The 22,513-nt window shown below is 41.0% G+C and overlaps 1 protein-coding gene across 1 annotated transcript in view; it reads left to right on the top strand.

Annotated features, from left to right (window-relative positions):
* Positions 1–22,513, top strand: part of LOC110493193 (equilibrative nucleoside transporter 1-like) — a 40,271-nt gene that overhangs the window by 15,509 nt on the left and 2,249 nt on the right. Inside the window, exons 2-11 of the mRNA XM_036948395.1 lie at positions 2,144–2,220; positions 2,660–2,741; positions 3,147–3,325; positions 4,255–4,394; positions 12,852–12,986; positions 13,039–13,136; positions 13,542–13,620; positions 15,656–15,753; positions 19,503–19,611; positions 19,816–19,901. Coding sequence (XP_036804290.1) covers positions 2,195–2,220; positions 2,660–2,741; positions 3,147–3,325; positions 4,255–4,394; positions 12,852–12,986; positions 13,039–13,136; positions 13,542–13,620; positions 15,656–15,753; positions 19,503–19,611; positions 19,816–19,901 — 1,032 coding nt within the window. The 5' untranslated portion in view covers positions 2,144–2,194. The remainder of the gene's footprint in view (positions 1–2,143; positions 2,221–2,659; positions 2,742–3,146; positions 3,326–4,254; positions 4,395–12,851; positions 12,987–13,038; positions 13,137–13,541; positions 13,621–15,655; positions 15,754–19,502; positions 19,612–19,815; positions 19,902–22,513) is intronic.

The following is a 22,513-nucleotide window of genomic DNA, read 5'->3' as shown; positions in this document are numbered from 1 at the left end:
TGTCTCTAGAGAGTTGAAAACAGCAGGTCTGGGACAGGTAGCACGTCCGGTGAACAGGTCAGGGTTCCATAGAACAGAACGGAATAGAATAGAATAGGCAGAACAGTTGAAACTGGAGCAGCAGCACGACCAGGTGGACTGGGGACAGCAAGGAGTCATCAGGCCGGGTAGTCTGGAAGAATGGTCCTAGGGCTCAGGTCCTCAGAGAGAGAGAAGGGAAGAGAGAGCGAATTACAGAGAGCATATTTAAATTCACACAGGACATCGGATAAGACAGGAGAAATAGTCCAGATATAACAGACTGACTCTAGCCCCCGACACATACATTACTGCAGCATAAATGCTGGAGGCTGAGACAGGAGGGGTCAGGAGACACTGTAGGCCTGACTCCTAAGTCCTGCTTAACCTCACACAGCTTTCACTCAACTCAATCCTGCCAGCAACATCATTCCATGCTGTTGCGTCAGACATGACTACTCCTACTGACTTGAGATAGTTGTATATGTTTGATTTGGAGCTAAGGTCTGTGTAAATACAACTGCGCCAGGAAAATGTATGTAGAATTATGCAACAATGATGCCTTGCACGTCATGGTACAGTGTACTGTGTGCTGTAGACCAACAATGCATTTGGATTTTAGTGCACAGTTCATGTGTTGTTAAGAGAGAGCTTTCCTGATTTTGCACAGTGTAGACAGGGCTGTACTTAGGCTATTGGTTGACCAAATGGTAGTGGGCTCTATAATAATTTGCTTACCGTGTAATGTTTAGAGGCTTGGAGGGTAGGGTTATTGCATTTATACCCCTAAACTATTTGTTTAGATTTTTACATCTGCACCCTGTCTGACTGATCATTATAGCCTAGCCTACTACATGCACAGTACTTTTGCGCAACACATAAGTGTCTTGATACATGTGTAGCGTGGCATATGTGAGTGCTCTACTGCTGATGCTCAAGCCCCTTAAGTGCAGGGAGTAGAGCACTTGCTGAGTTGCATTTGCTAACCAGAGGAGCACAAGACCTAGGCTAAATTTGAGAAAAGGAGACGGTTTTTAAAGAAAAAAGGTCTGTGAATGTGCATGCCTGGGTGAGGGATGGACAGAGGGAGGGGGCAGAGAGAGAGAGAGGGAGGGATAGAGAGAGAGTGATAGAGAGAGACAGGGAGGTGTGCATCTCAATGATTTCACCCCAGAGACACGGGGCAATGAAAAAGTAAAGGAAGGAAGTTATTGATAAGGTTGAATTGCACATTGTTAGAATGATCAACCTAATCAGACCATCCATTTTGCCCAGTATTGTCCTAAGACTGAACACAGTAGGCTACCTTGTGAGATGTCATAGCCTACAGATCCCAATTGAAAATGTAATAATTATTAAGCAGATAGAGAAAAATAATGTAGCTTATTCATTTTAAGTTGTTATTCTTTTGATACATCACAGCTCTCTTCCCCGTAGTGTGGGGAATATGGAAAAGCGTGTCGGGAGGCTGTGGGGCAGAGTAGACATTAAGATAGCGCCAGTTAGTCACTATAAGCTTCTGAAACGCACACATAGTTGCACTGGGAGGAGTGAGGGCTTCCCTGATTTTGGGAGGAGTCAACATCTGAGTTCTTAGAATGTCCATTAGCCTACCTCTCAACTTTAAAAAAATAAGAAGATCTTGACAACTGTCTGGAAATGGGTAGTTGATGATACTGAGTCTGTTGCTGTAAGTTTTTGATCTCTCATTATCACATTGCATGATGCTCTCTCTGTCTAATGCCTCGATGTTTGGTAATATTAAGAATATCAATCTTACACTGTACAGGAGCAAAAAAAACTGTAGCCTAGGCTATCAGTCAGTATGCTACTGAATAGCATGCAAAGAGTCAGCAGATCTTCATTTCAGTCATTCAGTTGAAGTTTCAGCACAGTGGAAATGTAGTCTAACCCTAGTTTTCAGACCTCATAGCCCCATATTCATTCAAATATGATTTTTTATTCCACTAACCCAGTTTAAGTTCCTAAAACCCTCTTTGCATTTTTTTCTCTAATGTAGTTGATAAAATAAAATGCAATAATATGAGTTTGTTTTCTTGTATTCCTCGACATGACTAAAGGGAAAAAACATGAAATGTTTTTCAATCCAACCCATTTCTTTCAGGTTTGGTGCTGAAGTGTGGAAAAGGGTGATAGTAATCACTGAAGATAAATAATGACCGTCCACGAGCCAAAAGACAAGTGAGTAGCAGCCTCCTTTATGTGTTCAGTGTGTATGGTGACATCTTCACATTTTGACAATGCGCCCTCAGATACAGTATCAAGTTTCTGTGACACACTTGGTTACTTCTTTGCACCAAATGGTAATGTAACTGCTATGTTAGCCTTTGGATTGGAAGTGTGTTATGAGTTCCCCTAAGGGAGTTAACTCTTCAGGGACTGTGGTTAGCGGGCTCACCTTGAGGTCAGTCAGACGTCCAGGGTTCCCCCAGAGGTTGCACATAGTCCTGCAGAAATGACTAGAATTTGCTTAATTGAATCCCCCACATTTTGTATCATAACAGTCAAGTAATTACCATTCTACATTTATAATTTCTGTGGGCCTACATAATATGGTATTTTTTGTCAAATTACAAATAACGTCTGTAACCCTAGTTTCCTCTACTCTGTCATCCAACAGAAACAATGGCGTGTGGCTGATCTTTTTCATGCTGGGCTTAGGAACGCTCCTGCCATGGAACTTCTTTATGACAGCCACCATGGTAGAGCACACAATATTTTTTGTATCATCTACCTTAAGATTGTGAATAATTAAAGAATATATTTCAACGATACAATGCCAGAGCTGTTAGTGAAATGTCTGTATCAATGTCTAAATATGTCTCAAGTCTTACTTTTCAGATCTTCTTGATAGCCAGTTATTATTAACAGAAGTACTGATAACCCCTAATCTACTCATTATAATAATTAATGATGGTTTTAAATTAAATAGCATTTTATAGCATGCTCAATGTGCTTCACATAATTGTATATTTTATATATTATTGTATTTCTTCCACTAAAGATGTATAGCACCCACAAGGGTGCATGGCAGACATGTTGTGCCAGAACTATCACCACACATCAGCAATTAACAAAAATTAAGTGGCTGTCCTCTGTCTGTACAGTATTTTAGCAGCCGTCTCAGAGACCGCTCCCAAATGGGCACCAACCTGTCAGGCAATGGGACCGGGGCAGAAGGGAACAACCGTAGCCTTTTGGAGGCCAAGTTCAATAACGTAATGACACTTTGTGCCATGGTGCCTTTACTGGCCTTCACCTGTCTCAACTCAGTCCTGCATCAAAGGTTTGTCCACCACCCCAACCACATCTTTCCTAATGCATTAAAGCACTACTCCAAAAGTTTCATCTTGAAGATGCACTACAGCTATCTTTTACTTTTCCTGTTGAAAAACAATATACCAAGTATAAATGCAGTCATGTACACACACAAGGGCGAGATGGGTCCCGTTATGTCTGGCGAAAACCAAACACTGCATTCCACAGTAAGAACCTCATACCAACAGTCAAGCATGGTGGTGGGAGTGTGATGGTGTGGGTATGCTTTGCTGCCTTAGTACCTGGACGACTTGCCTTAATAGAAGGAACCATGAATTCTGCTCTGTATCAGAGAATTCTTCAGGAGAATGTCAGGCCATCCGTCTGTCAGCTGAAGCTGAAGCGAATTTTCAGGCATGCAGCAAGACAATTATCCAAAACACACAATCAAGTCTACGTGAAAATGAATAAAAAGCAACAATGTGAGGTTTTGGCACACTCATTGGCTAGAATGGTCCCACCTGATCTCTCCTCCTCCCACCTGCCTTCCAGGACATGTATTTCCATTGTTAGAGCAGTCACTAGAAGTATCTTGCAAATATAATAGACAATCTTTGACTGGAGTAGGACTTTAATCTTTTGCTGGACATCTAATATGATAATGTGTGCATGTATTGAGCAGGCATGTTTAGATTTCCTTTGGGGTTCAACTTAGACAATTGTACCCTTTTTACACTATCTTGCCGACCCAAGCTGCACTGTACTAGAGCAGATATATTATTTTCACATTGTCCTTTCTAGGACGGTTCCAGCAACTACAGTGGATGCGTAGCCAGGCCATTGCATTTCAGCTTGGCCCTGATGTGTACACTGTGAAAAGTGTACTAGGCAGGAGAAACACTCGTAATAAGCATAAGATTGACCTCAGATATTTCACTTCAACTCTCTAACTCACAGGATTCCTCAGAAGTTTCGGATCATGGGCAGCCTGGCAGTGATTTTGGTGGTGTTTCTTCTGACAGCCATTTTGGTTAAAATAGAGATGGCACCCCTCCCCTTTTTCACGCTGACCATGATCAAGATTGTCATCATAAACTGTGAGTTTTTGCGACCTTTCTACTGTCCCTTTTTTGCCTCCTTCCTCCCTCTTTTAATGTGTCAAATCTTTTCCCCTTCAATCATCTGAATTGTCCTGAAAGTAGAACTAGTCCTCAGCACCCTCAATGTAGTATGTCTTTATTTAAGATTTTACATTTTGTTCATTAGCAGATGCTCTTATCAAGGGTGACTTACAGTCAGTGCATTCAACTAAGGTAGATAGAACAATCACATATCACAGTCATTGCAAAGAATAACATTCCTCGCTAAAGCATCTATCAGTAAAATCAGTGCTTGTAAGATAAGTCAAGTGTTAGTGCAAGAATGACAAGTAAGGTATTCGTTTTAGGGGGGAATTCACAACGCAGAAGGCTGGTGGCACCTTAATTGGGGAAAATGGGCTCGTGGTAATGGCTGGAGTGGCATAGGTGGGATTTGTCTTGGAATATTCTAATCAAGTGAGAGAGACTTTGTCACTTCTTCAAACAATCATCTTTATTCAATATCGATTAATTATTGCAATAGTGAGCCTGGTCGACCCCACACCCTTGAGTGTTGTACCGAGTAACCGAACCTTTACACCAATACAGAATACTATTTTTAGCTGACACTAAAAATGCTTAATCATGATTGGATCCACACATCCCATGCAGATTGGGGCATCATAAGCCACTCTGGGTTCATCCTGTCGTTATCTGCACGTGGGTTGTTGTCTTAACCCCACCCTGATTTAGTTTCCCAGATGCAAGGATGATTTTAAGACAATGAGGGATTGTTCTATTCCTTAGCTATCTCTAGTAAAACACAGTATTGTCTATGTAATGCAGTCTTTAACTAATTTGTCAAATCAAGCCATCTCTGGTGACCATACGGCCAGATTAGAGGAGTGATGACCATAAAAACACAGACACTAGTAGAACAGAAAAGTCTTACTATTATAAATCAGGTAAATACATAATTCTTCCCTCACAGATGTCATCAAACACATGTGTTTGATGCCATTCCATTTACTCCGTTCCAGCCATTATTATAAGCCATCCTCCCCTCAGCAGCCTCCACTGATTCACAACTAGTAGGATAACTATAACTGAGTTTAGCTTTATTTCAGTATACAGTATATGGCAGCTAAAAGCTGAATTGCATGTACAGGGAATTCAAGAAAAATAAATCAGGCTAATCATGAAAATAGAGGTCTGAAGAGATCATGGACCAGAGAGTTGTTTGGATGTATGAGCGAAGGAAGCATCGATGGTCTGAGTGGAGGGAGCATCTCGATCACAGCTGGTCGAAGTCAGAGACAGACAGGTCAGTAGCTTCAGCTGCGCACCTTGTCATGCTTCTTTGTAGACATTTAGCAGGCTATTTTCTGTCGATTAAAGTTTGGCCATGTCACTTGATTACTACCTTTTGTATCTACCTTTCTAATTACTTTTTGAGTTTGGGATTTACAAATGTGTGCTTTTTATGGCAAATCTGCTCTGTGAGAATATCTAAGGGGCTTTTATACAAGCATAATGCAGGGTTAATAATAATAATAATAATCATTGGATAACAGATCGGCTCTCAGAACTCATTAAGAGCCGGCTTCTGTCTTCATTATGCATTTAAATGCTTTATTATCCAAATGTTTAAAATGCGTGTTGGCGATGGAGAGAAACAAAATGGAACAGTTTGAGGTCATGAGGCGGACAGTCAAAAAATGTTTTATTAAAGACTATCAGAAAGAATGTTGGTACTAATTTATTTTGATCCAAAGCCATGAATGAGTGAGTAACTCATCTGTATGTACAGTAGGTGAAGAGGCTATAGTATATGACTGCCCCAATATTTAGCAGACATCACTTGCTGCTTATATTCAGTCAACACATATATCTTAAGAATCTTCTTAGGGATAGGAGTCCCGCTAGCTAGCAATTCAAATAAATAATCATAAATATTATGGATTTTAAAAATTGATGTGTCTTATATCAACTGAAAGCTTAAATTAATGTTAATCTAACTGCACTGTCCGATTTACAGTAGCAATTACAGCGAAAACATGCCATGTGATTGTTTGAGGATGGCGGCCCACATCAAAATATTTTTCCATCGGCACAGGTGTGATACAATCACAAATAACGATTAAATATCGACTTACTATTTGAAAATCTTCCTCTGATTTATCATCCAAAGGGTCCCAGCTATAACATGTAGTGTTGTTTTTGTTAGATAAAATCCTTCTTTATATCCCAAAAAGTCTGTTTAGTTGGCGCCATCGATTTGAGTAATCCACTCGTTCAACTTGCAGAGAAAGGAATCCGAAAATCTACCCCTAATCTTTGTTTCAACAAGTCAAAATATGTTTCTATTTACTCCTCAGATACCTTAAAATGTAATCAAACTATAATATTTATTTTGGAAAGAAGTATGTTCAATAGGAAAACGATTTTAGCAGGTGCGTAATGTCTTCACGCACAACCTGCAGAAGCCATAGGAATTGCATCCAGGGAGCTAATTTGCAATATGACCTTTCTCTTGCAATTCGAAGAGGATGGTCTCTCTTAAAAAAATAATTCCGGTTGGTTCTCCTTTGGATTTTCTCCTACCATATCTATTGTGTTATATTCTCCTACATTATTTTAAAATTTCTACAAACTTCAAAGTGTTTTCGTTCCAATGCTACCACTTATATGCATATCCTGGCTTCAGGGCCTGAGCTGCAGTTTACTTTGGGCATGTCATTCAGATAGGAAGTGGAGAAAATATCAAGAATATATTAGGGAATCCAATATGGTGTAGCAGTGGGATGATTTGATTGTCTTGTCCCATCCCTTGTATATATCGTTTCTTTCTTCGTATATATTTTTAATCTAATTTTTCCATCTACGGACTGAACATACTCTCCTGCAAACCACCTCGCCCAATGCGGTATGAATCTGCTATTTTTTATACTTTAGAACCGTAACCCCCTTCAAGTTAGCCAGCTACTAGCTAGTTGTCAGTTAGCCAACATCGTTAACTGAGACATCTGCCAGCTTCCGCCCGGTCAACTCCCAGCCTGCACAGCCAGCCTGCACAGCGCAATATCAACCCAGAGCATATCGGACTGCATTTCTCGACCATATTTCTGGATTCCTACCACAAGCTCTGAACCTTTACTCCGGATCGTCACAGTTAGCTAGCTGCTAACCAAGTGGCTACTCCTGGCTAATGTCTCTGTCTCGAATCTAGGCCCATCTCCCGGCTAGCCGAATAGATCTATCAAGCAATTCCTGGGCTTCAATTGCTTTGCCCATCCATCACGACTGGTCTGCCGACGTAACCGTTTGAGGTGGTTTCAACAGGCTCCCCCGTTGCGACGTCCCCCTGAGGCCCATCTGCTAGCCTGCTGCTAACCCCGGCCTGCTAGCTGTCTGAATCTCCGTGCCTCCAGCTTGCCTAGCTACTCACTGGACCCTATGATTACTCGGTTACACATGCCTCTCCCTAATGTAAATATGGCTTGTCTATTGCTGTTTTGGTTAGTAATTTTGTCTTATTTCACTGTAGAGCCTCCAGCCCTGATCAGTATGCCTTAGCTAGCCATGTACTTCCACCCCCCACACATGCAGTGATCGCACCTGGCTTAAATGGTGCTTCTAGAGACAAAACCTCTCTCATCGTCACTCAATGCCTAGGCTTACCTCCACTGTACTCACATCTTACCATACACTTGCCTGTACTTTATGCCTTGAATCTATCCTTCCGTGCCCAGAAACCTGCCCCCTTTACTCTCTGTTCCGAACGCATTAGAAGACCAGTTCTTTTAGCCTTTAGCCGTACTCTTAATCTACTCCTCCTCTGTTCCTCTGGTGATGTAGAGGTTAACCCAGGCCCTGCAGCCCCCAGCATCAGAGCTATTCCCCAAGCGCTCTCATTTGTTGACTTCTGTAACAGTAAAAGCATTGGTTTCATGCATGTTAACATCAGAAGCCTCCTACCTAAGATTGTTTTATTCACTGCTTAAGCACACTCCACCAATCCAGATGTCCTAGCCATGTCTGAATCCTGGCTTAGAAAGGCCACCAAAAATCCTAACATTAACATTTTCCAACAAGATTGAACTGCCAAAGGGGGCAGAGTTGCAATCTACTGCAGAGATAGCCTGCAGAGCTCTGTTTTACTATCCAGGTCTGTGCCCAAACAATTCGAGCTTCTTCTGTTAAAAATCCACCTTTCCAGAAACAAGTCTCTCACCGTTGCCGCTTGTTATAGACCCCATTCAGCCCCCAGCTGTGCCCTGGACACCGTATGTGAATTGATTGCCTCCCATATATCTTCAGAGTTCGTACTGTTAGGTGACCTAAACTGGGATATGCTTAACACCCCAGCCATTTTACAATCTAAGCTAGAATCCCTCAATCTCACACAAATTATCATGGAACCTACCAGGTAAAACCCAGAATCCGTAACCATGGGCACCCTCTTAGATACACTTGAATTCAGAAGTTTACATACACTAGGTTGAAGTCATTAAAACACATTTTTCAACCACTCCACAAATGTATTTTTAACAAACTATACTTTTGGCAAGTCAGTTAGGACATCTACTTTGTACATGACACAAGTAATATTTCCAACAATTGTTTACATACAGATTATTTCACTTATAGTTCACTGTATCACAATTCCAGTGGTTCAGAAGATTACATACACTAACTTGACTGCATTTAAACAGCTTGGAAAATTCCAGAAAATGATGTCATGACTTTATAAGCTTTTAATTGACATAATGTGAGTCAATTGGAGGTGTAGCTGTGGATGTATTCCGAGACCTACCTGCAAACTCAGTGCCTCTTTGCTTGATATCATTGGAATATCAAAAGAAATCTGCCAAGACCTCAGAAAAAAATTGTAGACCTCCACAATTCTGGTTCATCCTTGGGAGCAATTTCCAAATGCCTGAAGGTACCACGTTTATCTGAACAAACAGTAGTACGCAAGTATAAACACCATGGGACCACGCAGACGTCATACCGCTCAGAAAGGAGACACGTTCTGTCTCCTAGAGATGACTTTGCTGTGAAAAGTGCAAATCAATCCCAGAACAACAGCAAAGGACCTTGTGAAGATGCTGGAGGAAACAGGTACAAAAGTAGCTATATCCACAGTAAAATGAGTCCTATATCGACATAACCGGAAAGGGCGGTCAGCAAGGAAGAAACCACTGCTCCAAAACCACCATAAAAAAGCCTGTCTAAAAAAAAAAATAAGCAACTGCACATGGGGACAAAGATCATACTTTTTGAAGAAATGTCCTGTGGTCTGATGAAACAAAAGCAGAACTGTTTGGCCATAAAGACCATCATTATGTATGGAGGAAAAAAGGGGAGACTTGCAAGCTGAAGAATACCATCCCAACCGTGAAGCACGGGGGTGGCAGCATCATGTTGTGGAGGTGCTTTGCTGCAGGAGGACTGGTGGACAAATAGATAGCATCACGAGAGAGGAAAAGTGTGTGGATATATTGAAGCAACATCTCAAGACATCAGTTATACCAAGTTATAGCTTGGTCGCAAATGGGTCTGCCAAATGGACAATGACCCCAAACATACTTCCAAAGTTGTGGCAAAATGGCTAAAGGACAACAAAGGCAAGGTATTGGAGTGGCCATCACAAAGCCTTGACCTCAATCCCATAGAAAATGTGTGGGCAGAACTGAAAAAGCGTGTGAGAGCAAGGAGGCCTACAAACCTGACTCAGTTACACCAGCTCTGTTAGGAGGAATGGGCCAAAATTCACCCAATTTATTCTGGGAAGCTTGTGGAAGGCTACCAGAAACACTTGACCCACGTTAAACAATTTAAAGGTAATGCTACCAAATAGTAATTGAGTGTATGTAAACTTCTGACCCACTGGGAATGTGATGAGAGAAATTAAATCTGAAAGAAATAATTATCTCTAGTATTATTCTGACATTTCACATTCTTAAAATAAAGTGGTGATCCTAACTGACCTAAGATAAGGAATTTTTACTAGGATTAAATGTCAGGAATTGTGAAATACTGAGATTTAATGTATTTGACTAAGGTGTATGTAAACTTCCGACTTCAACTGTATACACTACCGTTCAAAAGTTTTAGAACACCTACTCATTCAAAGGTGTTTCTTTATTTTAACTATTTTCTACATTGTAGAACAATAATGAAGACATCAAAACTATGAAATAACACATATATAATTATGTAGTAAACAAAAAAGTGCCTTGATGATAGCTTTGCACACTCTTGGCATTCTCTCAACCAGCTTCATGAAATACATTTCAATTAACAGGTGTGCTTTCTTAAAAATTCATTTGTGGAATTTCCTCCTCCTTTCCTCCTCCTCCTCCTTTCCTCCTTAATGTAAGCGGGTATACAGAAGATAGCCCTATTTGGTAAAAGACCATATTATGGCAAGTACAGTTAAAATAAGCAAAGAGAAATTACAGTCCATCATTAATTTAAGACATGAAGATCAGTCAATATGGAAAATTTCAAGAACTTTGAAAGTTACTTCATGTGCAGTCGCAAATTAAATCTAATGTTATTGGTCACTTATACATGGTTAGCAGATGTTAATGCGACTGTAGCGACATTCTTGTGCTTCTAGTTCTGACAGTGCAGTAATATCTAACAAGTAATCTAACAAATTCACGACGACTACCTAAAACTCACAATGTAATAAGAATATGTACATATAAATATATGGATGCGCGATGGCCGTGTGGCTTTGGCAAGATGCAATAGATGGATAGATGCAATAGATGCAATAAATGCAGTATATACATATGAGATGAGTAATGTAGGATATGTAAGCATTATTAAAGTGCCATAATTTAAAGTGATTCCTTTTAATTAATCAATTTGATTTGAGTCTGTATGTTGGCAGCAGCCTCTCTATGTTAGTGATGGCTGTTTAACAGTCTGATGGCCTTGAGATAGAATCTGTTTTTCAGTCTACTGACCTCACATTCTGGATGATAGTGGGGTGAACAGGCTGTGGCTCGGGTGGTTGTTGTCCTTGATGATCTTTTTGGCCTACCTGTGACATCGGGTGCTGTAGGTGTCCTGGAGGGCAGGTAGTTTGCCCCCGGTGATGTGTTGTGCAGACTGCACTACCCTCTGGAGAGCCTTGTGGTTGAGGGCGGTGCAGTTGCCGTACCAGGCTGTGATACAGTCTGAAAGGATGGTCTCGAATGTGAGGGTTTTAGGTGACAAGCCAAATTTCTTCAGCCTCCTGAGGCAAGTCAGTTAAGAACAAATTCTTATTTACAATGACGGCCTACCAGGGAACAGTGGGTTAACTGCCTTGTTCATGGGCAGAACAACAGATTTTTACCTTGTCAGCTCGGGGATTCGATCTAGCAACCTTTCAGTTACTGGCCCAATGCTCTAGCCACTAGGCTACCTGCCGCCCCAATACATAGGTATTAATCTTGTCCAGATGGGATAGGGCAATGCGATGGCGATTGCATCGTCTGTGGATCTATTGGGGCGGTAAGCAAATTGGAGTGGGTCTAGGGTATCAGGTAGGGTGGAGGTGATATGATCCTTGACTAGTCTCTCAAAGTACTTCATGATGACAGAAGTGAGTGCTAGTTACCTTAGCTTTCTTGCGAACAGGAACAATGGAGACCGCAGACTGGGTTAGGGATTGATTGAATATGTCAGTAAACACACCAGCCAGCTGGTCTGTGCATGCTCTGAGGATGCGGCTAGGAATGCAAGGGTTAACACGTTTAAATGTTTTACTCATGTTGGTCCACAGTCTTTGGTAGCGGGCTGTGTCGGTGGCACTGGTTTGTCCTATAGGCCACATACGTCTCATGTTTGAGCCGTTGAATTGTGACTCTACTTTGTCTCTATACAGTCGCTTTGCTTGTTTGATTGCCTTGCGGAGTGAATAACACTGTTTGTATTCGGTCATGTTTCCAGTTGCCTTGCCATGATTAAATGTGGTGGTTCGCGCTTTCAGTTATTTACCATCATTTCTATAAGGCACAACATAATCTGAAACACAACCAAGACAAACTGCAAATGCATCCAACAAGTTTGTAGAGTCACAAGTTTGATGTAGTCATTGTGTGCTAGGAATATGGAAACCAAATACAAAAATGTTGACTACTTTAATACACTATAATTGAATTTGTTCAAATACTTATGACAAATACTTCAATTTCTAAATGGCAAAACAGATGTGTATGATAATACCCTCAAATTAAAGGTGACAGACATTCTGTACTGTTGCCTCATGAAACATTTGATCTCAAATCCAAAATACTAGAGAACAGAACCAAATTAAAAGATTTTGCTTCACAGTCCAAATAAATATGTAGAGTAGTGTACGAGCATTAAATGGGGCAGATTGGGATCACTTAATGAGTAGTCATTAATTCATCAAGCGATAATTCCTTGCTGTATGACTGGACTGGACTTTTTTTTTTACAACCTCTTCAGCCTTTGGAGCTATCCTGCAGGGCAGTCTGTTTGGCATGGCAGGCCAGCTACCTACCAAATACACCACACCCATCATGAGTGGGCAAGGCTTGGCGGGAACTTTTGCTGCCTTCTCCATGATCTGTGCTATCTCAAGTAAGTCTGAGAGGTGATACAGATCACTCTCTCTCTCTCTCTCCTTCCCCAGGTGGCTCGGAGATAAATGACGCTGCTTTTGGATACTTCATCACAGCCTGTGTAGTGATCTTATTGGCCATAATATCCTATGTGGTCCTCCCTAAACTGGTAATAACTCAACTCTGGATTTTAAGTTATTACATCAATTTGGCTGAAAAAGTGCTGAGGAGAGTTTACTCAATGATAATAAGTAATGCAAATAATGCTTTCGGGCAATTTACCGTAATAGTTACCAAACTTTGCAACTGCACAGTGTTTACTGTAAATTAATTTTTGTAGAATGCTCTGTATAAATTGTTAAAAGTAGTCCTTGTGCATAGAGTTGTATGGTTTGTTATACTTTGAAATCAATGTTTTTTTTTCACATCATTTAATTCACTACTTATTGATTTTCCAGTGTTGTTAAAGGAACCAAAATGCGTAATACCTCCATTTGATCCATTCCAGTTGATCTCCTCCGTTTAACTACCATCCCCACTGTGAGATAATTTGTCGTTCTGAACCTTACTTTAGGAGTTCTACCAATATTACAAGACCCAAAGTGGAAACAAAATTAGTGATGAGGAGAACAAGCTGGATCTAGTCAAGAAAGGTAAAACGACAGCCATTTCTGTTTCTTAGATTTGTGAAAATATTAAATATAGAAATAAGACAAAGACTCGAAATTGAGCTCGGGTGCATCCTGTTTCCTTTGATCATCATTGATATGTTTCTACAACTTGATTGAAGTGCACCTGTGGTACATTAAATTGATTGGGCATGATTTGGAAAGGCACACACCTGTCTATATAAGGTCTCATTGTTGACAGTGCATGTCAGAGCAAAAACCAAGCCATGAGCTCAAAGGAATTGTTTGTAGAGCTCCGAGACAGGATTGTGTCGAGCCACAGATCTGAGGAAGGGTGCAAAAACATTTCTTGCACTCTTTGATGATCCCCAAGAACACAGTAGCCTCCATCATTCTTAAGTGGAAGAAATCTGGAGCCACTAAGACTTGTCCTAGAGCTGGCCGCCCGGCCAAACTGAGCAAACAGGAGAGAAGAGCCTTGGTCAGGGAGGTGGCCAAGAATGCAATGGTCAGTCTGACAGAGCTCCAGAGTTCCTCTGTGGAGATGGGAGAACCTTCCAGATAGACAGCCATCTCTATCAACTCAACCAATCAGGCCTTTATGGTAGAGTGCCCAGACGGAAGCCAGTCCTCAGTAAAAGGCACATGACAGCCCGCTTGAAGTTTGCCAAAAGGCACCTGAAGGACTCTCAGACCATGAGAAACAAGATTCTCTGGTCTGATGAAACCAAGATTGAACTCTTTGGCCAGAATGCCAAGCGTCACATCTGGAGGAAACCTGGCACCATCCCTACAGTGAAACATGGTGGTGGCAGCATCATGCTTTGAGGATGTTTTTCAACGGCAGGGACTGGGAGACTAGTCAGGACCAGGGGAAAGATGAACTGAACAAAGTACAGAGAGCTCCTTGATGATAACCTGATCCAGATCGCTCAGGACCTCAGACTGGGGTGAAGGTTCACCTTCCAACAGGACAACGCCCCTAAGCACACAGCCAAGACAACACAGAGGTGGCTTCAGGACAAGTATTTGAATGTCCTTAAATGGCCCAGCCAGAGCCCGGAATTGAACATCTCTGGACATACCTGAAAATAGCTGTGCAGCAATGCTCCCCATCCAACCTGACAGAGCTTGAGAGCATCTGCAGAGACGAATGGGAGAAACTCCCCAAAAACAGGAGTGCCAAGCTTGTGGCGTCATACCCAAGAAGACGCATGGCTGTAATCGCTGCCAAAGGTGCTTCAACAAAGTACTGAGTAAAGGGTCTGAATACTTACAGTATGTAAATGTCAAATTTCAGTTTTTTATGTTTTATAAATTAGCAACATTTTCTAAAAATAGTTTTTGCTTTGCAATGTGGAGTATTGTGTATAGATTGATGAGAGAAAAAAATGCAACAAAATGTGGAAAAAGTCAAGGCTCTGAATACTTTGAATAAACTATGTTAAAACGTACCTCTTGAATTGTTCTGACGTTAGAAGCTAGTAGCCTAGTCAAGGATGCATCATGCAATTTTTCAACACTACAATTGTGAAAGACCAAGTGGAACAAAAGTAACCTTGAATTTGGAGGTTTAAAATATCCCTCTGGTGGCCAAGACCTATTTTCAGAAATTATATTGTTTGGTGGACATAAAGTCTAAGATCTTTGATAGGCTGATGTGGAATTTGTTAGAGCCGGACAGGACAGCTGGTCAGGTTAGGGCTAAATGTGCCAGGCTATCTTATGGGAACAGCTATCAATACATGTAGCATTGGATCACATGCAACTGACTGATGCACATGTACTTAGAAAACGTTTCATGTTTGCAAGTACGGCCCCAATCATGCTGTACTCCTGTTTGTTTTATTGTAAACAAACACTCTATAGCCTCAAAACATGGTTAAAACTGTAATGTTAATATCATGGATGGTCAGTCTTTGCATCCATAGCTCTGTCTATGAATTTGAAAGTGGTTACATTTCTCCAGCCCCATCCCTCAGCTGTTTACTGAAACAGTGGAGGGGGTCTCTGCTTTGCTATTGTTTGAACTGCAGATTGCCCCTTTAATGGATTGCCTTGTTCCTTAACCCCTCAGAAAATGCAGCAGAGACTAAACCTGTTTTCAAAAAAGGAGAAGAGGAGCAAAACGTGTCCATGTTGACCATCTTCAAGAAGGTAAATTAAGGGCTGGATTCAATCTATATTGTTGAAGTTCAACTTTATTGAATGATTGAAATGTAAAGGCAATGTTCCTCATTAAATAGTACCCGCAAAACACCAGTCTCAACGTCAAAAGTAAAGAGGCGACTCCGGGATGCTGGCCTTCTAGGCAGAGTTACAAAGAAAAGCCATATCTCAGACTAGCCAATAAAAAGAAAACATCAGCAAAAGAACACAGACACATGGACAGAGAAACTCTGCCTAGAAGGCCAGTTTTATTGCTTCTTTAATCAGCAATGTTTCATTGGAACACAGGAGTGATGGTTGCTGATAATGGGCTTCTGTATGCCTATGTAGATATTACATTAAAAAAAAATTATGGTCTGATGAAACCGATCCTGACTAGTCTCCCAGTCCCTGCCGCTGAAAAGCATCCCCACAGCATGATGCTACCACCACCATGCATCACTATAGGGATGATCCCAGGTTTCTTCCAGACAGGACGCTTGGCATTCAGCCCGAAGAGTTCAATCTTGGTTTCATCAGACCAGAGAATATTTTTTCTCCATGGTCTGAGAGTTCTTTAGGGGCTTTTTGTGAAACTCCAAGCAAGCTGTCATGTGCCTTTTACTGAAGAGTGGCTTCCTCTGGACACTCTACCATAATGGCCTGATTGGTGGAGTGCTGCAGAGATGGTTGTCCTTCTGGCATGCTCTCCCATCTCCACAGAGAAACTATGGAGCTCTTTCAGAGTGACCATCGGGTTCTTGGTTGTTGACCAAGGCCCTTCTCCCCCTATTGCTCAGTTTGGCCGGGCAGCCAGCTCTAGGAAGAGTCTTGGTGGTTCCAAACTTCTTCCATTTAAGAAAGATTGAGGCTACTGTGGGACCTTCAATGTTGCAGACTTTTTTGGCACCCTTCCCCAGATCTGTGCCTTGACACAGTTCTGTCTCGGAGCTCTACGGACAATTCCTTCGACCTCATGTCTTGGTTTTTGCTCTGACATGCACTGTCAACTGTGGGACCTTATATAGACAGGTGTGTGCCTTTCCAAATCATGTCCAATTAATCAATTTTACCACAGGTGGACCCCAATCAAGTTGTAGAAACAACTCAAGGATGATCAATGGAAACAGTATGCATCTGTTCTCAATTTTGAGTCTTATAGCAATAGATCTGAATACTTAGGTAAATAAGGTATTTCTGTTTTTTATATTTAATACATTTACAAACATTTCTAAAAACCTGTTTTTGCTTCATCATTATGGTGTATTGTGTGTAGATGGATTTTTTATTTTATTTAATCCATTTCAGAATAAGGCTGTAATGTAACAAAATGTTAACGGGTCTGAATACTTTCCAAAGGCACTGTATATATTAAAGGGAACTTAATTGAATATAACATGCTTTTAAAATTCAGTATTGGTGCACAGTTTCGACTTACAAAATCAAAGGGGACTCATTTCGTGAAACGGCCCAATTATTTTTTAAATGACAGATTGTTAAGCTCTATAGCATGTCGAATGACCAGTCACTTTCACAGCAAATGAGTTTTGGAGTTAAAAAAAATTAATTTCAATTCACTTTATGAATTGGACAATCACGAAAACCAAGACACTCTTTATATAACTCCTTAAAATGGATTAACTTGCCATTTTTCCAAGACTACGAAAGTAGATCCATAAACCAAAGAGCACCTTCAATCACACTGTTGATGTTCTACAGGAACTAGATTCTGCAGCGGGCTGATTTTTATCTTGAGCAGATAGTCGGGGTGCCGGAACATACTTACAAATAATTTGTAGACTGCAACTTGACCACAAGAAGCCCAAACAGACATAATGTTTGACTAAAGCATAATAGTTTCAAACCTTGCTCACATTTGTACACGATCACGTCGTGTCTCTCTATTATGCGTGGGAATAATTGGGAGCAGATTTCTTTAACAAAAATTACTTGGAGCTGATTTCCTGGTATTTTTTTGAGTCTTTTATCTCCAAAAATGAAAATTCCACACAAAATTATTATAATTTATGTATATATTTTTTCCTCAGAAAACTTGGGGGGCCAAATATACCATCGGCGAGTTAGGGAACCTTGTTCTACAGCTGATCCACATACACCTCTCTATCTTTCTCCGGGGTTGAATTAACTGAGGGATGCAAGCACAATAGTGCTTAATAAGGGTACAGTTGAAGTCAAAAGTTTACAAACACTTAGATTGGAGTCATTAAAACTCGTTTTTCAACCACTCCACAAATGTATAGTTTTGGCAAGTCGGTTAGGACATCTACTTTGTGCATGACACAAGTAATTTTTCCAACAATTGTTTACAGACAGATTATTTCACTTATAATTCACTGTATTAAAGGATGTCATGGCTTTAGAAGCTTATGATAGGCTAATTGACATCATTTGAGTCAATTGGAGGTATAACTGTGGATGTATTTCAAGGCCTACCTTTAAACTCAGGGCCTCTTTGCTTGACATCATGGGAAAATCCTCAGACCTCAGAAAAAACATTGTAGACCTCCACAAGTCTGGTTCATCCAAACACCTGATGGTACCATGTTCATCTGTACAAACAATAGTACGCAAGTATAAACACCATGGGACCACGCAGCTGTCATACCGCTCAGAAAGGAGACGCGTTCTGTCTCCTAGAGATGAACATACTTTGCTGTGAAAAGTGCAAATCAATCCCAGAACAACAGCAAAGGACCTTGTGAAGAAGCTGGAGGAAACAGGTACAAAAGTAGCTATATCCACAGTAAAACAAGTCCTATATCGACATAACATGAAAGGCCGCTCAGCAAGGAAGAAGACACTGCTCCAAAACCGCCATTAAAAAGCCAGACTACGGTTTGCAACAGCACATGGGGACCAAGATTGTAGTTTTTGGAGCAATATCCTTTGGCCTGATGAAACAAAAATAGAACTGTTTGGCCATAGTGACCATCATTATGTTTGGAGGAAAAATGGGGAAGCTAGCAAGCCGAAGAACACCATACCAACTGTGAAGCACGGGGGTGGCAGCATCATGTTGTGGGGGTGCTTTGCTGCAGGAGGGTCTGGTGCACTTCACAAAATAGATGGCATCATGAGGGAGGAAAATTATGTGGATATATTGAAGCAACATCTCAAGACATCAGTCAGGAAGTTAAAGCTTGGTCGCAAATGCGTCTTCCAAATTAACAATGACCCCAAGCATACTTCCAAAGTTGTGGCAAAATGGCTTAAGGACAACAAAGTCAAGGTATTGGAGTGGCCATCACAAAGCCCCGACCTCAATCCTATAGAACATTTGTGGGCAGAACTGAAAAAGTGTGTGCGAGCAAGAAGGCCTACAAATCTGACTCAGTTACACCAGCTCTGTCAGGTGGAATGGGCCAAAATTCACCCAACTTATTCTGGGAAGCTTGTGGAAGGCTACCCGAAATGTTTGACCCAAGTTAAATAATTTTAAAGGCAATGCTACCAAATAGTAATTGAGTGTACGTAAACTTCTGACCCACTGGGAATGTGATGAAAAAAATAAAAGCTTAAATAAATTATTCCCTCTACTATAATTCTGACATTTCACATTCTTAAAATAAAGTGGTGATTAAATGTCAGGAATTGTGAAAAACTGAGTTTAAATGCATTTGGCTACGGTGTATGTTAACTTCTGTCTTCAACTGTATATCTGCAGGGGAAAAGGTGTCTGTGGTGGCCTCAGCTGGTCTAATGTGCTTTCTTCTTAAGCTCTGATCCATTTACTCTAGATCTGGGTCCTGGCTCTCTCTGTGTGTTTTGCCTTCACCATCACCATCGGCACCTTCCCGGCAGTCACTGTGGATGTGAAGTCTACCATCGCTGATGGAGGCACCTGGGGTGTGTGTGGGTGTGGGTGGGTGGGTGTGGTACATGTATGCGTGTATGTATCTATGATAAGAGCACGGTTTATGAGTCCATATTAGAGTATATGACTTGTCATTTTGCCAGCATTTACAACATGATCATATTCAGTCATTCACAACCAATGAAACACAAATGAACAGACGTGGTCTCTTATTGTACATTGCTCTCTCGTCTCAGAGCTGTACTTCATCCCCGTGTGTTGTTTCCTGCTCTTCAACCTCAGCGTCTGGGTTGGGAGAAGCCTTACTGCTGTGTGTATGTGGGTAAGTCACCAAAACAAAACACTTGTAAATAGAGTGAAAGAAATTGGTCAGTTATAACGGAAGGGCCTGAAACTAACTGATTCGTATTCAAGTTTTTCATACTGTGAACTAAGGATTCCAGTTTACAGGTCTGGATTACATAGGACAAATAGGAGAAAAAAATGCCCTTGAAAGATTTTGTAGAGATTTTCATACCTGTTATAGAGCTCACCCTTGTTTGCACCCATTCAGCATCGTTCACACCCTCTTAAGCCTTAGCCACGCTCATCTCTTTATATCAGCATTACATTTTCCTCCAGAAAGTTCTCTCTCCTTAAACGTTTGCCCACTGAGCTTTGTCGATAGCACCAGCTACATTCAGGGCAGCAATGTTTTTGAGAGCAGTAGCAACACTTTTGCAGTTGTCCATAGATATATCGTTCCAAAAATCGGTGGTAGCAAAGATGATCTAAATAATGGGGAAGCACCCATTCTGTTATAGACAGAAGCATGTGACATAACGGACCAATAAGGACTCATCTCTCGACATGTCCAACCCCTCAATTGTTTTTCAAATGGTCCTACAGTGTAGTAGGAAGCTGTGTCCCCTGGATCCTGTAACCAGACACGGGTGTTAGGCCCGAGATGAAGTTGAGGGCCAGCAAACCTTGCCAATAAATTCTCTATATCACGGCTTCAAAGCTATTATCACTTTTATACAACGGTTACCAACATATTAAAATAATTATGAACATAGAATATTTTCATTAAAAATGTTGTTTATTCACATTACTTCCACGAAGATATAGTCCAGAGGTTGCTACCCATGCCCACTGGTAGTTCATTCAATTTGCATTGTTGCCAGCTATGCTGACTGGTCGTTAGTTTGATTAAAAGGTTGCTACGTCAAACAATAATATTTTCTATGGATGCTCTTCCCCTTTGTTAGCTCGCGAACTACACAGCTAACACAATCACCTCAAACTGAAGCGGGAAAGACAGCAAACTAGTTGCATTTCGTTTTGTTTGACCTGTTTTTTTGTAAAGGAAAAGGAATCTCCACACACTGAGGATCAATGCACAATTTTCAATATATTTAGGCTGAGTTTTCAGTCGTCAAACCTTCATCAGAGCATATAAAAACACACGGACAGAGGCCACATATAGACAATATAAACTCTCAAATAAGTCACACTTTTTCTGAGATAATTGATTACTGATGTGCATCCTGGTGTTTGTTGTACACGGGATTTGCTCATCACATCTGATTGCATTAACGCTATATGTGGCCAGTCATTGTGTGTTTTTGTATCTTCTGATGAAAGTCCGATGACCCAAAGCTAAGCCTAAATACATTTAAAATTGTGCATTGATCTCGAGTGTGCTGAGATTCCTTTTCAATTCAGTTCTACTCTTCATCTTGTGCACTTCATCAACGGTCGGGTTGTGACAGATTGTAAAAAAAATTCTACCAGTTTTTCTATTGACATTTATTTTAATATATCCATGAAAATAATGCTGATTCATGATTTCGACTGTCTGAGAAAAGCTGTGTGTTCCGTCCCAACACATTCATTCTCTATGGGACGGTCGATATTGCATGTCAAATGAATGTTGCAAATGTCACAGTGGATGGATAGAAATAAAATGTTATTTGTCACATGCTTCATAAACAACAGGTGTAGACTAACAGTGAAATACTTACTTACGGGTCCTTTTACAATAATACAGAGTTAAAGATATACTTATTTTTTTAATAAATATGTACACCAGGAATAAATAGACAGTGGATAACAATAATGAGTAAAAATAACATGGCTATATACAGGGAGTACAAGTACCAAGTTAATTGAGGTAGCTATGTACATATAGGAAGGTGTAAAGTGACTAGGCAACAGGATATATAATAGACAGAGGCAACAGAGTATGTTGTGGGTGTGAAAGTGAGTGTGTGTGTGTGTGGGGGGGCATATGTAGTGTATGTGTGTGTTGGGGTGTCAGTATGTGTGAGGGTGTGGGTAGAGTCCAGTGTCTGTGCATAGAGTCAGTGCAAACGTTAGTGAAAAAAGGGTCAATGCAGGTGGTCCGGGTAGCCATTTGATTAGCTATTTAGCAGTCTTATGGCTTTGGGGTAGAAGCTGTTCAAGGTCTTGTTGGTTTCGGACTTGGTGCACTGGGGCCGCTTGCAGTAGCGGAGAAAACAGTCTATTGTTTGGGTGGCTGGAGTCTTTGACAATTGTTTGGCCTTCCTTTGACGCCTCCTGGTATAGAGGTCCTTGATGGCAGTGAGCTCGGCCCCAGAGATGTACTGGGCCGTACTCACCACTCTCTGTAGCGCCTTGCAGTAGAATGCCTTGTGGTTGCCGTACCAAGCGGTGATGCAGCCAGTCAACGGTGCAGATGTAGAACTTTTTGAGGATCTGAGGATAAGAAACACAATTTAATAACAGGTGCAGACATATTTCTGAAAATGTGAGGACAATCAGTATTGTGACAAGATCAGTACAGGACCCATGGTCATTATTATAGAAGGGGCTAGACTAACGTACTATTCATCAGTTGCTTACTGCTCCACCCCCCCACAAAAAAAAAGAAATCCCTTGAAGATAAATATACTTGATTTTGCAAACAAA

The sequence above is a fragment of the Oncorhynchus mykiss genome, chromosome 17, assembly GCF_013265735.2.
Source record: "Oncorhynchus mykiss isolate Arlee chromosome 17, USDA_OmykA_1.1, whole genome shotgun sequence".
In the NCBI taxonomy this organism is placed as follows: Eukaryota; Metazoa; Chordata; class Actinopteri; order Salmoniformes; family Salmonidae; genus Oncorhynchus; species Oncorhynchus mykiss.
The sequence above is the reverse complement of the archived record's forward strand: the minus strand, read 5'-3'. Positions and strand labels throughout refer to the sequence as shown.